Source organism: Astyanax mexicanus, chromosome 14 (assembly GCF_023375975.1).
Source record: "Astyanax mexicanus isolate ESR-SI-001 chromosome 14, AstMex3_surface, whole genome shotgun sequence".
Lineage (NCBI taxonomy): Eukaryota > Metazoa > Chordata > Actinopteri > Characiformes > Acestrorhamphidae > Astyanax > Astyanax mexicanus.
In genome coordinates, this window is record NC_064421.1 from 21345339 (window position 1) to 21362746 (window position 17408).

Here is a 17408-nt window from a genome sequence, read left to right on the forward strand (position 1 = left end):
GTATATAAACGCATACATCAGATATGTGGATGAAAATGATCATATATTGATCCATACACGAGCCCACAATTCCTATATTGGTTATATTTACTACACAGTCACAGCTTAACCAGAACTGGAAAAACTTAAACATAAAAATCTGAACTCTTAATACTATAAATAACTTGTTTTCTTTGCAATATTTGAGGTTTGAAAGCACTGCATCCTTTTAGTTATTTCAGCCGTAGTTTATAAAATAAAACAACATTTAACTTAAACAAATACCTATAAACAGTAAAATCAGAGAAACTGATTCAAAAACTGAAGTGGTCTGTTAATTTTTTCCCGTAATACACTTTAAGCATCAATGACGTTGATATAGATTTGTTGGAAGAGTGCACATAGAAGAACATATACTTGGATTCTGACTTCTCCGTGAACTTCATTCACTATATGAATTTGTTCAGTTCCACTACCAGCTCACCTTATTTGCTTAAGTGATTGACTGATTAGGTTAACTAAGTAATGGATACACACATACAGGCTAACAAATCATAAAAATGCTTAGTGTGGAATGTGAGTATTGTGTAATGCTTAATGTAATGCATAGAACAGTACTATGGGCATTAATTAGTTGCTCCTAATTCTAGTGCAAAAGCAAACACCACAGACATCAGAATTTAGCATAAATAGTAATCAAACTATTGAAAGATCTAAGAATTTCTACCTTTTGGTCGATGATGGAGCAGACCAAGTCCTTGACGGAGTTGAGTGACAGATCGTGCGGATCCAGGTTGACCGTCTCTCTGGTGAGTCCAATTTGTAGAAGGAAGGACACTCCATGGAGAGATCCTCTGGAGAGTGTGGGGCTGGGGGCACTGTGGCTGCCGTTGGACAGTCGGCTGTAGAGCCCCACCGGGGGGCTAGGGGACGGAGATGGGGTGGGAGGCGTTGGTGGATGGTGAGAATGGTGGTAGGCTTTTGGTAAGGGCGGCGAAGAAGTTGTGCTGCTGCAGGCAGACATTGGCTTTCCTCCTGCGGGTGAGATGAGCGCTGCGTAAAACTGGAGGTGATGAGCTTGATACCACTGGGTTTCTGACTCAACAAGAGTGGATATGTTTGTTTCTCATTTATGTGGAGGTCAGATCCATGTACAGTACTTCAACAGTGTCTGAACTGCTGCAGGCCTGCAGAGTCTTTAGCATAAGTTTCGAAATCCGCCTCAGCTTCACTTTAGTTTTTTCCTCCACTACAGCATATAGTGATGATGTAATCATACCGCACACTTCAGCTCCTCTGAGGCTCTATGCTGTACAGGCTGGACTGATGAGTGCTCTGTTCATTCCTTAGCAGAGCAAACAGGACCCCAGCTTGAGCCTGGATAGAGTGACGGACATCCTAGGGCTGGATTTTGACTTTGAGTGGTATTCCTGTTTTCAAGCTCTGTTTATATAAAAAAAAAAGAAAGAAAGAGAATTAAAGCTTATGAGAGAGAATTAAAGCTTATGAAAACATAAAAGAAGTTGCATTTGCAATTGATAAACACATAAAACTAAGTAATTTTTACTTTTCTTAAGGGTCAATTACACACCTGCAAGTCCGGGCCAAAGTGTATGTGTTTGTAAGCTACATTGTGTACCCTTTGTTTGGGTAATTGTGGTTCCACACTGCAGCCACTATTGAGCAGATTAAAGAACTTAGCTGCATTCTGTCATAATCACACCCAAGGCAGCTGCATCTCTCTTCTCTATTCTTGACATTTAACAGGTTTGTAGAAGGATGTAGTTTAGACGGCAACTTGTTGTCTATTGTACAAATTGCCTTTCTAGGTGTCGTGCCGAATTCAGCCTTCCTGCCAGAATCCAACTCCTTTCAAGTGCTTTTGAGTCATACAGCAACAGGTTACCCTCAAATTCCTTTTATTTCTGTTTATTAATAAGGACCAAACTACAATACAACTATTGGTGATGCAATGGCTATTACTAATGTGTTTACAGCAGTTCATAAGTAATTGTTTCTCATTATATAGATACTGAGACACCACATAAACTGTACTAGTTCAATGGGACTGTATAAGGGAATACACCACCAAAAGTACACCAATGCCAATGTTAATTTATGTATAATGGCACAGTTAGAGACATTACTACACTGTTAATATGCAACAGTATTGTAAAGATTATACATCTTTGATAATAATAATATGAAAAAAACTACTAAATAAACAAACAATGATATAAAAATATTGTCATGACATTGGACAACTAAAGATTTTGGAGTTTGAGGATGGCTACTATATATTTGATATAATAATGAAACCCTTTCTGGAATATATTGATGTGCCTATATGTGCCATAATGTCTACAGCATACAGAAGAATTGACTGATAAATAATAATGCCTCCTTGAACAGTTAACATTAAACTGCCACATCTGTATAATATCCATACAATAAGATAAGATGTTTGTGTAGTAAATGCCTATTGTGCTGTATTGTATTATATGCCACCGGGGGATCAAATAACTACCAATCTCTCTATAAAACTATGCAAGTCTTTCATAATGCATAACTGATTTGATTGTAACTTCTTAGACATACAGAAGACGTTTGACTATCTGTCTGTCTTCTTTTTCTTTTTTAAAGAATTGATTTTAAATACTTGATATGGCCATGGTATGGTAAATGTCTATTTCCACTGTAGTTCTTTTCTCCAATGTTTAAAACAATAAATATATTTAAAAACAACGGAATATTGTGATAACTGTCGTATTGCTGAAGTGGATCTTACACATTTGTTCTGGTCTTGCCCAGCATTATCAAATTTCTGGCTTACAATTACAAATTGTAATTGGAAAATCAGAAGCATTCCAAATAACAATAATACCGAACTCTTAATCTGGTATATTTGGGTTGGTGAATACCAACACTCAAATACTGAATAGGGTTAAGGGAGCCAGTGCCTTTGCTTCACTTAAGGCAAGAAGAAGGATACTGCTTAATTGGAAATCACCTCACCCCCATCAACCTCACAATGGCTGTGCGATCTAATGATGTTCCTTAAACTGGAGAAGATTAAGTTCTCTTTAAAAAAAATCATATAATAAATTCTAATAAGACTTGGTACCCTGCGATACTGTACTTTGAAAAACTAAAGAGTCTTCCTGACACATAACACTCCTTACTATTAAGTGTACTCTGGGATATCTAAAGACGGCTGGACATTAATGAAAAAGCTTTGGTTACTATACTTACATATTGTAAATTTGATAACAGATGAGCGGAGACGTTTTTCATTCTTCTCCACTTCCTATTTCTCCTGTTGATTAAACCTTTTTGTATGCATGTTTATTTTTGTTTTATTTGATCACTGTGGTAATCATTCAACTATGTATAAAGACCTTAATGTTATGTTTTTTGACAAATAAAAATTCTGTTATAAAAAAAAACAGTGCAGAAAATTGTTGATCTTCACCACTCCTGTGATAAATAATCTAATAAATGACAGCCCCTGTTTTCTATTGCAACAGTTATTCCATACGACTAACATCTGGAACCACAGCCATTCCACATCTGGAGAGGATCCTCCCACTCCTGATCGCAGAGCTGGCAGAGGACCACGAATGCCAGCAAAACAAGTTATACAATGGCTTTGTTTGCGCTCAGTAAAGACTGCATAGTAATATACACTACACTAACGAGCACTGGAGCACTCACCTCACGCAAACACTGCATATTAACAACACACACGAGCTCTACTTGTGTTTAGAAAAGGCGTTTTCTGATCTGTAACAACAAGTGGACTGCAAAACACACGCGCACACGCTTACACACACCCGAAGCTCTCGCGTTCAGTGGAAAAGCTTCCCTGGCTACATAAAAACTCTGCTCTTCTGATTCTAGCTTCAGGAGCAGAGCCTGTGTCTGTGGGTACCTGTGTCTGTGGGCTGATCCCTGCCTCCAGTACCAGTTAGTTTGTGGAAACTTTTCCTCAATGGCTCCAGGTGGAGAACAGCTACTTCACGCGCATCTCTCTCCCTCTCTCTTCTCCGCTGCGGCGACTCCCTCCATCCATCTCCGCGGAGAGAAGAACAGAGGCTCTCTGGGTTCTGCAGGTCGGATAGGAAAGAAACACAGCTCTAAAGCGCGAAAAGTCTAAACTACAGCCCCATAAATGCGCCGCTTTCAGACTTTTCCCTGCCCTCGCGCCCCGCGCATGCCTATCCTGTACGCCGTTTCCGTTATGTGGACGAAGCCTGCAGGCGTTTCAGCGACCTCTACTGGTGGAGAGCGGAATTACAACAAAAGACCTCTTTACTGCTGTGACAGTATCAATCAATTAAAAAATAACGAATAATTTCTCGGTTTTTCCCCTTCTTAACACCTGACTCGTTTTTTAGTTTATGACATATTATAGGCCTGCCACAATACCAATTTTTGTGGACACTGTAACATATTTTAATTAATCAGTAGTTTGGGAAAATATAACGTTACTTTTTCTTCACCTACTGTCTTCTTCTTTACCTGCAGTCCAGTCTGTATGGAGTCTATCAGTTATCTAAGCATTGGCCATTGCATAACTGTATTAATATATTAATTTGTTATGAATTTCATGCTTTTAAGACCTCAACAAATGACTTATAATTTAATGCCCAAAAATTTAGTCATAACATCTTAAGTAGAAAATAATTTATTGTATTAAAAATTAAAACTTAATCTTTTCCCATTTGTTATTAATTTTGTTTTTCAATTTTGTTCAGTTGTGATGCAGAATATGTTAGCATCTTAGATAGCTCACCGCTAATGTAGCTAGCTCTCTGCTAACTCTAGTTTTCTCCCCGGTAACGTTACTTAGCTCGCGGCTAACTTTAACTAGCTCTCCGCCAACCTTAGTTCTCTCCCCGGTAACTAGAGTTGCACGGTGTACCGAAGGTTCGATTCTTTTTCGATACTACGTCATCACAAACGATTCGGTTCTTTAGCGTTCGATGCTTTCGATACTGTATATAGCCCAGTCACTAGCTTCAAATGAGTCAAATTAGTAGGCGCGATTTGATTCAGTTCATAAGAAAACTGATTCACACCGCAGCAGTCGGTGTGGCAGGATTCAGATAAACTTAGTGTTCTGAACAAATGAATCGATTCACGCGCAAGCCAGCAGAGCAGCAGCGAGTGTAGAATGGCGACGGCTAAAATAACAGATGTCTCTCGTCCGCGACTTGTGGACAAAACGGGCGCGAGGAGTGAAGTGTGGGAAAATAGTCTGAGATGTAGGCATCTGTTTTTTATTTATATTTTTATTTTTAAATAAAATAACGAAAATAACGAAAACTGAAAGTGAAACTAAACTACTTTATTTATTAGCGCTGTTTTCACTCCCGCAGTTGTACAGCGGGGGCTGTTGTGCCGATTCTGTCCGCGAAGCGGGAGTCGGATTCAGTAGCGGATTCGGCACAAGCGCGGCGGCACCTCGTGGCGGTGTTAGTTGTAAGCGCTCGCGCTAGCCGCAAAATACGACAGAAAACACTGAGGGAGCTGCAGACTTATGTGTGGGACTAGAATATGAGCACGAAGAGCTAAAAGAGAACCTTTACCTGTGAGTAGCTCACATCAGAACACGCAAATCTCTCTCTCTCTCTCTCACTCTCGCTGTGTCTCTTTCTCTGTCTCTCTCTCTCTCTCTCTCTCTCTCTCTCTCTCTCTCTCTCTCTCTCTCTCTGTGTCTCTCTCTGTCTCTCTCTCTCGCACGTGAACGCCTCCGCGTTTGACCTGCAGCACTGTGTTTAGCTGTTCTTAAAAATCATTTTAATTAAATAATAGTTCTATGCTTCTATGTTACAGTATTATTTAACATAATTCTGATCATATTTCGCTCATTCATTTAGCAGACAAGCACCCTGATCTCTACAAAGAGCTGATAAGTCGACAGGTTAGTGGAGTTAGTCAAGATACACTCTGTCTGTAGCTTTACTAAGATTTACTAGCGACTGCTAGTAAATCACATTAACACGGAGAGGAGTGTGCAGGAGTTTTGTTTTGGACCCATGGTTTTCTCTATTTCTCCATTATCCCATTGGCTGTGAAACATGAACTCAAGATGTTCACGTTTTCGCGTTTCCATTGCAAATCTGTGGTCAGGCACGTAGCCTGCTTGATCGTTACACTGAACATGGGCTTATTAAAAATGGTAAACGGTTGATTAATAAAACGGAGCAGTGAGTGTTAAAATGAACATAACATTGTAATGTTCTTCTGTCTCTTTATTTTCCTTATTCAGAACTTAACTTCTGCCCGCCCGTCAGGTTCACATAGTCAGGCTACCATTACCTCTGGTTTTAGTTTTAGTTTTTAGGAAGTGGAAGTAGATAATTATGTTATAGTTAAGGTTATAATTAAAATGTTTCATTTTAGAATAAAAACGTTTGCACTGATTGTTCAGTGTTCAATCCAGTTCAGTCAAAAATAAACATTTTATGTTCAGATATTTTTATTGTTTTTTTTTTCTTCCAAGTATCGTTTTGGTATCGAGAATCGTGATACTACAGTTGGTATCGGTATCGAAGTCAAAATTTTGGTATCGTGACAACCCTACCGGTAACTCATCGCTAACACACCGTCTGAAAAATATACCTAAAGCAAATTTACAGTCAATTTAAGACAATTTAATTGTTAATTTATTAATTATCCAAATTTTAATTTAAGAAAATTAAGACTTTTTAAGGACCAGCGGGAACCCTGTAGGAAATGCTTTACAGTTTGTAGCTGTTTAAACTGTTTTGTCTTTTCTATCTATATTTTTTAAATATGGATTCTTCTGCTCGACTGCATGATAAATTATCCGCTAAAATCATTGCTCATTTTTAAATAAAAATAATAACCATCATATGCTTTTTGTTTCCTAAAAACTTGGTAACGTTACTGGTTCTGAAGCTCACTTGTTAAAATAGCCTCTAGAATATGATTCACGGAATTACAGAGCTCAGTACTGCTGTTTTTAACTAATAACTAACCTGAGAACTGATGACAAAAGCGGAGAGGGAAGTCTTAATTAGCGTTTGATAACAGACTAACCTCTGAAACGATAGCTAACAAGCAAGCTACGCTAACAGACTAAACACTAACACAACACGATAACGAGGGATAACAGGAGCTAACAGGCCAACCGCTAACAGCACAGCTTGGACGATAACATTAGCTACGAATCTAACGGTCTAATCGCTAACTTTAGCTAGCCCGCTAACAGCACAGCACAGCCGCTAACGTTCTCTAACACATTAACGGGATAACCGCTAACAGCACAGCACAGACAATAACATTAGCTAACACGCTAACCGCCAACGTTAGCAAACGGGCTAACCACTAACAGCACGGCACAGACCGATAACTTTAGCCAACACGCCAACCGCTAACTCTAGCTAAAGGGATTTCCGCTAATAGCACGAACCGATAGTGTTTCAGATAAATTACGCTCAATCACACACATGTAGAACAAAAGCTGCAAACTATGGAACGCCCTTTGGGTCTTTACGTCTACATTGACGTCCGTGTTAACACGTCCAATTTGAACGTCTTAAGACGGCAAATCTTACCGTGTTAACACGTTACTTTTGGACGTCTTAAGACGTTTAGATGATAGTACTTCCATACTATTGGTTGCCTCAAATGTACCCACCCCTTGTTGATGTAGGGTTTGCGTTGTGGTCACGTGGGCTCTACGCTGTGGTCACATGTGCTTTATGTTGTGGTCACATGGGCTCTACGTAGGCTGTTTCTGAGGATACGTATGCATCACATGTCTTATACGCAGCTGTGAAGTTGTAATCGCAATGGTCCATGTGTGCCGGGTGGGTTTATCTGTGAGAGTAATTTGGGGCAAGGTCAGGGTGGGTCTTTGGAGGGGCTTTTTTGCAGTGTTTGGATTCCTCAGATGTGAGTGCAGTGGTAGCACCCAATTTTAAAGTTACGTGTTAACGCGGCACATTTTGCCGTCTTAAGACGTTTGGACGTCTTAAGACGTCCAAAAGTAACGTGTTAACGCGGTAAGATTTGCCGTCTTAAGACGTTCAAATTGGACGTGTTAACACGGACGTCAATGTAGACGTAAAGACCCAAAGGGCGTTCCATAGCAAACCTTCGCAAACCCGTAAGTGACGTTAATGCTTTCCGGAACGTTGAGTTTGAGGCTCATCCTGCAGACACTCTTGGACTTCTTTGCCTAAACAAACAACTTGATTTTTTTTTCCAAACCCGTTTTCAGAGAGCTACGTCAAATTCAGTGAGCGCCCCCATCCTGTGACCACATTAAATGCACATCAATGAATTAGCTATTTTTGGTCTGGATCACCAAGCAGAAATTTGGCACGTCAGATACATTTATGAAATACCGTCTTCGATTAAAAATCACGATAAAATGTTTAATACCGCTTAAGAGAACAATGCTGAGGGGGCTTTATACTACAATATCCCACATCTGGCATTTAGGATGCTTCAAACTGGTTAATTTACACCAGCAGCTGACCTGATTCACTGCAATTAAGGACTGATTAAATAAACGAACAAAGAAATCACAATGAAAGGTTCATTAATTTGTATTAATTCTCATTGTACTCATTTACTACTCAGATGCATTTTAACAAGCAATCTTTTTAAAGCTAGACTAATGGCTCTGGGTATATGAATATGTAAATTACCTAAAATATATGTTGTCTCTGTACTATGAAAAACATGTATCTCCAAAACAGCAACTTTACAGGAAAGAGAAAAAAACTTTTTAATTTTTAACGGAAGTCAATATAAAAAAATAGTTTTTCAGGTAATTGTGAAGTACATCTATTGTACCGTTCTTAAACTAATTTTGGCACAGTGTAAGGGACAGTTAGTGTGTTCAAATTATGTACTAAAAATCGAAACAAAAATTCGACAAAAATGGAGATACTTGTTTTTAATTGGACAGCGACGATATCTGAAATAAGACAAATTATGTAATAGTTTACATTTAAAGAAAAAGACATAAAAAACTGTGATGGATATGTTTAAAAATGTATGCTTTAATTTAAAAAGGGGGGGGTACAAACAATAAATGTCAGTTAATACTGTGGAAAGGAGGGGTCGATCTTGTTAGCCCAGGCCATTAGGCCTCCGCTGATGTCTTTCACAGTGATTTGCTCCACTTCTGATCCAGACATCTCCTCCAGGATCTGCACAGCCTTCTGAGAATCATTCCCTAGTTTACACACCACAAACACTAGCAAACAGTAAAAGAAGAAGACAGAGAAAAAGAGAAATAAATGCTCATTAGCTCAATACTTCTTTCTTACTTAAAAAGGGTGGAGAGGTGGCTCTGAAAGCTATGAAAATATGCTAGTAGAACAGTTTTATAATATCAGGTCATAAACCAGCATCTACTTTATTTTAAGACATGGCATTAAGTAATCTTATCTTAATCTAATCAAAACACTCCAGCTCAAATTGAACTTCTCATCCCTAATAAAAACACACCTCATACAAAAGCTTGATTATGGAACAGGAGGCCAGCTGTTTCTGATGACCAGGCTATTTCTGTGTTGGAAAATGATCGCTTAGCAACGCCATCACCTCCATCCTCATTTGTCATCCAAGAAAAGCAAGTAGTCTGAAAAGGCAGTGCTACTAAAGCCTCAATTTTTAGAGAATTAGATGCTTCCCTTGCAAAAACATATTTGCCTGAGCAGAAAGTGTCGCTGCTGGATGGAAAACAGGGGAGGAGTAAACAGGAGTATTATAAAATACCACTGTGTGTTCATAATTGCTTTTAGGTTTATATGGCTCTAAAATGCAGGTTAATATTTTTTTTAATTCCCCAGTGGACAGTATTACACTAAAACACAGAATTTGACTTGCCTTATGGCTAATTTCTTTCAAAACACATTTTATGATTTGGCAGTACAGTGAAACTGATTTTTTTTCTAGTGCATGCTGACGGTCAAACAGATTAGATCTTTAAAAATAATTTCCCACTACATTAAAAAGTCATTTCTTTTGCTATTTGTGCTTTTCTACCATCTCAAACATGCTTTTAAACTTAGTTTTTTTTTTGTTCATCAAATTACTTAATGTAGGGGTGGGGGATAACAAGGAGGATAATTGGCAAAACAAAATTCTTTCATGAACCTTAAACACACTTTCAACATTTTTGCGACTTATTATATATGCAAAGTTCCAGATTTTACACTTTTATTACAATGATTGTTTTATTTTGCTGGATAAATAGTTTAATAAAGCCCTTTTAATGAAATGTGCAGTTCTTTAACTTTTAATGTTTTGCTTAACTTTTGGTATTTAAAATCCAAAAGTTTTGGCTATTAAAATCCACTAGAGGCCACTGTGTCTGTCAGTAGTATGCCTTTTCAGTTCGAAATCATAAATCACTTCACACAGATTATTTTTGGTGAAATTATGTAAACTTATAAAACACAGTTTGTTATTATTATTATTATTATTATTTATACGTTAACAATTAATAAATAGCTTTACATGTACCAAAGCCTAAGCAGATTTACACTTCAATTATCTTTTAGGTTTTATAAAAATGACTTATTTTGTATGCCTAAATCTTCTTATAACATAGTTCCCCAAACAATAATATGCAATATGTTGCTTTTTATATAATAATATTAAAAAACATGCTGCTCACCAAACAGTTGTAAGATGTATTGCAAAGAAATGCACTGTTAAGCTTTCCCTGTGCTTATTACTGTACCTGGTACTTGTGATTCCGTGTTCATCTGCTGTTTCAGCTCACTGATCTTCTCCTTCAGCATGTAAACCTGATCAGACTTCCGCTCCTCTAAACTGGCAAGTGGAATGTCTGTTGGTAAAACAAGGTAAAATGAATAGAATCTGCAGAGTTATTGTAGATAAATCTGACCAGTATAGTATATTCAACAGAGAGGGTCTGTATTGTACTGAAATATAGTTATGAATGCAATCAGATCAATCATACTGATCGAAGTTGGTAGACAGCAAATGTCCACCTCCACTTTTGGCCGAACATCAAGCAGAAGATGAAGTGTAGCATCGTCCACAATGGATTTATACTCCTGCGGATAAAGAGACAGGGTTCAAATCTGGGCTGGAACTAGAATGGATTAATCCTTTATTATTATTTAGTCCACAGTGTTGCGCCTCTACTTGAAATGCATAAAACAAGTGGGCAGTGCAATGGCTGGTAATGACTGCGACCGACGACGTCTGGCTAGAATTTTCAAATAGACAAGATTCTCTGCCGGAAATCCACTCAACATTCAGTGCAGGAGACCCTGCATGTATGCTGCTGATCAGAACAGTTTTTAGCTTCCATAAAAATTGACAAACAGCAAAATTAGTTCTTGTTCTATAGCATGTGGCACATTATCATGGTTAGTGAATAATATTTACTAATTGGAAAAAAGCTCCTATTTAAATAATTTGCTGAATAACAACTCAAGATTTAAAGGAGCATCCATGAAACTCCATTTCTGAGAGTTCACATAATCAGCCTTCTTGAGCTAAAGTCAGAGTGCCTGAAGAGGGAAGTACAAGTGTGTTATAAGCCTGAACTGCAAGGAATGTAGGCTACATAGGAAAAATCTTGCACAAAAGCTATAATGCAATGCATGACATAACGTTGCAGAAATGTTTCATACCTGAACTGAACATCTCTGTTCTGGGGTGAGAAGATTTAGTCTTCGACACTAAAAGTGGACAACACCAAAAATAATATTACTCGACCCTGAAATGACATTATTACATGGTTGTGTTTGGTTGGATATCAGCTTCAGGCTGCATCTTCTAACTAGTGCTGTCAAAATGAACATGCTAATTGTTTAGATTCATTAAAAATATATAACATCTAAAAAATAATGCAATTAATTTAGCTCATTAGAGCTGGGTATTACCACTTATTTCCCAAACTTCATAGCTTTAGATTCCAATTCACAAGATCCCAATTTGATTACATTTCAGATTACATTTAATATCAAATAATTTAGGGATACATTACAGTTACAATTACTGGTTCTACTTGACATGAAATTAACATTTCTCCTCCAGATCTTCAGATTTTTATCTCCAAAATATAGTCATGTTAGTGTTAAGCCTTAGTGTTAAACTATCAAGCAAATATCCAATCACAATCTGATCCTATCAAATGCTGTTCAAATGCCATTACTCGGTGTTCATAATGTTTGGGGAATGTGGGGGGGGGAAAAGGGCAACAAAAAAAATAGAAAAGGGTTGAGGAACACTGAGACACAAGAACACAGGAACAGATAGTGTCTCCTGTGATGTGACCCTAACCTTATCCGTGGCAGCAGAGCCACAGAACCTCTCATAGTCCTGCAGTTCCGTAACCGTCGGCATCTCTCCACACACAGCACAGCCGCTCTGTTTAGGTCTCAGCTTTATGGAACGGAACCGGCCCTCCTGACCATCAAACATCAGCAACTGCTGCCCGAAGGAAGCTGCATCAGTCGGTCAAAGACAAACCCTTTCACATGCTGCGAGCTGTAGCGTAATGAGACAGTGCAGACACTATGTATATTCTATGTGGTTTCAGTGAAGGATACATCCTTGACCAGAGGCAATCTTCAGAACCTCTAAAGCTTGAAGACAGCCCATGATTCCCGGCACTGCAAGGAGAAGCACATATGTTTTTTTATTGCAGAGGTTAAGCCTTTGGCATGCTAACTCGCACCTATAATTATCTGTGGCAAACTTGGTCAAATGTATGAAAGTAAACATTTTGCATGAGTACAGTTTATATATTCACATATGTATTTACGACACACAAAGGGCCAGTTTTCCAAACACACATTAATCTTAGTCTTGGGTTCTTGTTTCTGATAATACTAAGTAGAAGGCATGCAATTTCTACAATTATCATGGCAAATAATATTAAAAAATAAAAACAGTTTTTTTTGTTTCAAGTCATTTCCATTAGTAAAACAGTCATGTTTTTGCACACGAGCAACACTATACAATATATATATTTTCAACACTATACAATATATATATTTTCTTAACTGCCACAGTTGGGGATGAAGTTAACCACAAACTTACTTTATTTCAGCATAATTGGGTGCAAACAATTAGGTTTGGATTAGTAACATAGATACATTTAAAAAATCATATATGAACAAATAATGTGCAATATTTGGATTAATTATATGAGGGGATCGTTTCACAAGTTGGTTTTACCCCATCATCAGGAATTCTAATCCCAGCAGCAATATTTTACATTTTAAAGAATGAGACAAAATCTCACGTTAGGGCCACTACTATGACATGCTTTCACTAATTTTCATTAAATGATCTGGCACATTATTTCCTTTTCTGTCTTTAGACTCACCCACTCCTAAGACACCTCCATCAGAGCAGTTGGTGACAGTCTCGGGTGGTGGGGGAACAGGATATAAACACCTGTAGCACGGCCCCCCTCTGTAGTTATACACAGTCAGCTACACACAAGCAAGAAACACAGAGAAATAAACTGATGTAAGAACGTAGCCAAACGCTGAAATTTTAACATGGATTAGTTTTTTTGTTTGAATTTTGTTGCTTGCAGTTGCTTTACCTGTCCCTCCATTCTCAAGGCACTAGCCGACACTAAAGGCTTTCCACTAAGAACACACGCGTCGTTGACAAGGTACCGCGTGGGTACGTTATCTGAACAGTCAGCCACAATGTCATACATAAAGAACAAGGAGTTAAGGGCAAAATAAAGATATATTATAAACAGACACGCTAATTATGACTGGAAACTTTATAACTAAACTATTCATATACATCAATAAAACATTGCAGAAAAGGATACTGTTGGATCAGCTGCAGGGCATTATCAGATGAGAGCTGGAGATGATATGGCACACACTGCACAGTAGAATTCAACCTGTCAAAACACTGATGTGAACTCCTAACACATAAACTCAGCATGTTTATTCAGCCTGTTGTCATTCTAGATTATGTTTCGCAAAAGCACCTTATTGTATCAAAGAAGCATTCTGTATTTAGTCTCAGATCTGAAAGTACCTGCTGAGGGCATCTGCTGCAGACTGGGCTTTTGGCAGACCTTGAGTGTGCTCTGTATGCAGCACCTGTCTGTGCAGATTACTCAGCTCCACCTCATCATAGTCCAGCAGCCCCAAACGCCCTGTCACAATGAAATATATTAACCTAGGTTCCCAGCATACCAAAATTACCATGACCAGAACATTTCAATTTATATAATTACAATTCAAAAACAATGGTACAAGTATGCACAATTATAAAAATGTTTTCACTGATGAATTATGTTTAAATAACCCGACTGAGAATTTTTGGGATCTGCTGGATAAGGCTTTGTGCAGCGGTCAGACTCTATCATCATCAATGCAAGATCTTGGTGAAAAATTAATGCAACTATGGAGTGAAATGAATCTTGTGGATTCTTGCAGAAGCTTATTAAAACGATGCCACAGTGAATGTGTGTTGCAATCAAAGCTTTTTTTTGGCCAGGCAGTTTATTTGTATAATTTATTCTATATTATTTTCTAAATAAAAGTATTTATCACAAAACACCCTAGCAAATATATCAATAATACACAACAAAGTGATTCTGCAACATATATTTTGCAGTGGCAGATAAATCTAAAAATATTCTAAACTAAAAAATATATATGTGAACTTTCTGCCTGCTTTTTATTGTTTTATTAATTTTTGTCCGCAGTACACAAATTCAGGTCACAAAGGACAATGAAACCAACCTATTCCTGCAGCAGCAAGATACTGAGCCAGAGGACAGCCTAAACCTCCACATCCCACCACCAGAACAGACGTCTTTGAAAGATTTATCTGACCTGGATAGAGACATGAGACAGGCTGTGAGGTGACAATCTGATCTGACAACTAAAAAGCAAGCTTTAGTAGTTACATGACTAAATGCTGTATTTATTATCTGATTACCTTTAACCCCGAGCTCCGGCAGGAGAAGCTGCCTACTGTATCTCAGTATATCTTCATTACTTAACGAAGTCGTGTTCTTCAGAGGAGGCAGGTCAGATACTTTATCTTGTAAGACTGTTAGTATGGAGTTAGCCTGCTGAAACAAACACAACCATGCTGTGCTTAGAAACACGGTATCTAGTGAAGCATGAGTACAGTAGTTTACAGCACGCGAGCTGAATGGTGTAAGAGGAAAGTTAGTAGACAGGTGAGAGCGGTTCAGACCTTCTGGATTTGATCCAGTTTCTGTTTTAAAGCCGTTATCTCCTTATCTTTCTCCTGAAGCTGTTTCTTCAGGTCTAAAACCTCGTTATCCATAATGAATATGAATCCAGGCTGTTCTCAAACACCTGCAGCACAGACTTCTTCCTGTTTAGCCTACGTCATCAGGACGTGCCTACGTCATCAGGACGTTTGTCCGCGCGTCAAGGCTCACGTGCTTTCACCAACCAATCAAGTGTCAATATTACTTTTTTAATAATAAATCCACATCAAAACAAAACATACAGCTCTGGAAAAAAACAAGAGACCACTTCTTTTTCACAAGGCTGAAGTTAGCTTCTTTTTCGCCATTGTCTTATTCGGATTTTCCGGTCCACCTTAAAAAGTCGAAATACCAATGATTCGCCAGTAGAGAGCAGGATTGGGCCGAGCAAAATGAGTTTGAGACATTTAAGGAATATACATTGAGAATAAGTAGCCTGTTCTGTGCACTTCCAGTTGCCCTTACTCCAGATGATCAAATAGTCTGTTGAATTTCACACCAAATTATGAAAATATAATTATTTCACTGTGAATAACCTAAAGAACTAGAAATATTACTGTACCATTTTTTATTATGACCCTCTAAACTTGGCATTTGAGAAGATTCATTAAAAATGAATAGCCCGTTCTGCCCTAACTCCAGATTATCAAATAGTCAGTTGAAGACAACACCAAATTATGAAAATATAATTAGTCTGTGGATAGCCTAAAGAACAAAGAACATTACGGTACCATGTTTTATTATGACCCTCTTAACTTGACTTTAAAAAAACATTGAAGGAGGATAAATTGCCTGTTCTGCATATTTCCAGTTGCCATGCATTTCTCTGATTTAGCTATTTATAGGTATATGTTTGAGTGTTAAATGTGTTGAGGAGTCTCTGTGTTAGGGAATCTGATTGCCTGTTGGAGAAGGCTGTTGCAGGGTCTGGTGATGGAGACTCAGATGCTCTGTGTGAGGGATGGGTGGGGTCATCTACAATGCTGTTGGCTTTGAGGATGCAGCAAATTGTCGATGTTGGTGATGGAGGGGCGAGAGACCCTCTTGTTATTTATCTCAGTGTCTTTATGAGGTAGAGTCACCTGGGATAGTTCTCTCTGTGTCTTGGAAGAGTTCCTGGAGGTGCTGTACAATAGTTGCTGCTTTCCCTTTATTCCTTCTTTAATATTTATCTATTACTTCTATAAATATTGGGGTTATAAAAAGAAGATAATTACTTTAAATAATATTCCATATCTCTGATAAATTTTAACTAATATTTATCTATATAATACTTTGCCAAGAAAACAACTGGATTACTAAATTTACTGTGTACAGCTATTTTTATTCTAGGACTAAAGAATTTAAGTAATATTCACCTGAATATGTATCATGACCCGCTGTAATTTTATAAGCAGACAGCAGGGGGCGATAAATGCATTCCCCTGGAGTGTACCGCGGTATGTATTTATAAGATGTTGTGCTATTAAATTAATAAGTGAATCTTAATAAGTGAATCAGTGCGATATTGAATGAGTCAGTGCTACATATACAATGCCACGAAAAACTATTCATATTCGTTTAACTTTTCCACATTTGTTACGTTACATATACAAACTTAAATGTATTTTATTGAAATTTAACGTGATCGACCAAAACACACAATAGCAAATAATTGTGAAGTGAAAAGAAAATGATACATACTTGATTCAATCAGTGATGAGCAGCTTTATCAAACCCAGCGACAGAGTCATCTTCCGCTCTGGCAGTGATAATATGGGTTTAGGAAGATTCGTAACATTTTATAATTGTGAGTAAAGGTTAAAGGCAAAATATGTAGTAAAGTGAGGGTGGAAGAAGGAGAAAGAAATAATACTGCAGTAGAATACAGATACAGCATGTTAGTACTTAAAAACAGTAGGGAAGTTGGGTTTCACTCATTCCTGTTACCGTAAAACATTACCCCATCTGAAAAATCTAAAACATTCTACAAGTCACATCTACAACAGGAAGTGACATCAGCTGGTTCTTCTGAAAACCATGTGAAGACCAAAATAAAAAAAAAGAAGACCAAAATTAAGTTCCCCCATTTGTTTTCTGTATATTTGATCTTATTGTAACTGTGACTAAGAAGGTCAATCTCAACACTCTGTCCTGTTAAATTAATTCTTATATCTTTATATTTATTTTA

General features: G+C 37.8%; 2 protein-coding genes across 5 annotated transcripts in view; both read right to left on the reverse strand.

Annotated features, from left to right (window-relative positions):
* Window positions 1–8267, reverse strand: part of prkd3 (protein kinase D3) — a 69641-nt gene extending 61374 nt beyond the window's left edge. Inside the window, exons 1-3 of one of the 3 annotated variants that reach the window (XM_049463911.1) lie at window positions 8108–8267; window positions 3911–4085; window positions 707–1422 (exon numbers count right to left, since the gene is read on the reverse strand). In XM_049463911.1, coding sequence (XP_049319868.1) covers window positions 707–1003 — 297 coding nt within the window. In that variant the 5' untranslated portion in view covers window positions 1004–1422; window positions 3911–4085; window positions 8108–8267. Of the gene's footprint in view, window positions 1–706; window positions 1423–3910; window positions 4627–6986; window positions 7395–8107 lie in introns of those variants that run through there. The other 2 variants (XM_049463912.1, XM_049463913.1) reach the window with 2 other exon arrangements.
* Window positions 8268–9003: 736 nt separating this feature from the next.
* On the reverse strand, window positions 9004–15370 carry mocs3 (molybdenum cofactor synthesis 3). Of its 2 annotated transcripts, none has more exons than XM_049463935.1 (13): window positions 15199–15370; window positions 14935–15067; window positions 14736–14828; window positions 14023–14143; window positions 13804–13882; window positions 13568–13681; window positions 13343–13451; window positions 12561–12623; window positions 12292–12455; window positions 11640–11687; window positions 10958–11054; window positions 10715–10822; window positions 9004–9220 (listed from the first exon to the last, which is right to left on the reverse strand). In XM_049463935.1, the coding sequence occupies exons 1-13, from the start codon at window positions 15289–15291 to the stop codon at window positions 9063–9065; spliced, it is 1380 nt and encodes a 459-aa protein (XP_049319892.1). In that variant the 5' UTR covers window positions 15292–15370; the 3' UTR covers window positions 9004–9062. The 2 variants fall into 2 exon arrangements, with proteins under 2 accessions (XP_049319892.1, XP_049319891.1); XM_049463934.1 differs by having other exon boundaries at window positions 14935–15070.
* Window positions 15371–17408: the final 2038 nt, after the last annotated feature.

Bases quoted from the DNA above. Each gene is read 5' to 3' on its own strand.
- mocs3 (XM_049463934.1), bottom strand. From the start codon at position 15,291: ATGGATAACGAGGTTTTAGACCTGAAGAAACAGCTTCAGGAGAAAGAT. The intron at 14,144-14,735 runs GTTGGTTTCATT...TCATTGTGACAG, and splicing joins TCTTGCTGCTGCAGGAATAG to GGCGTTTGGGGCTGCTGGAC. The intron at 13,452-13,567 runs GTAAAGCAACTG...GCTTGTGTGTAG, and splicing joins CCTTGAGAATGGAGGGACAG to CTGACTGTGTATAACTACAG.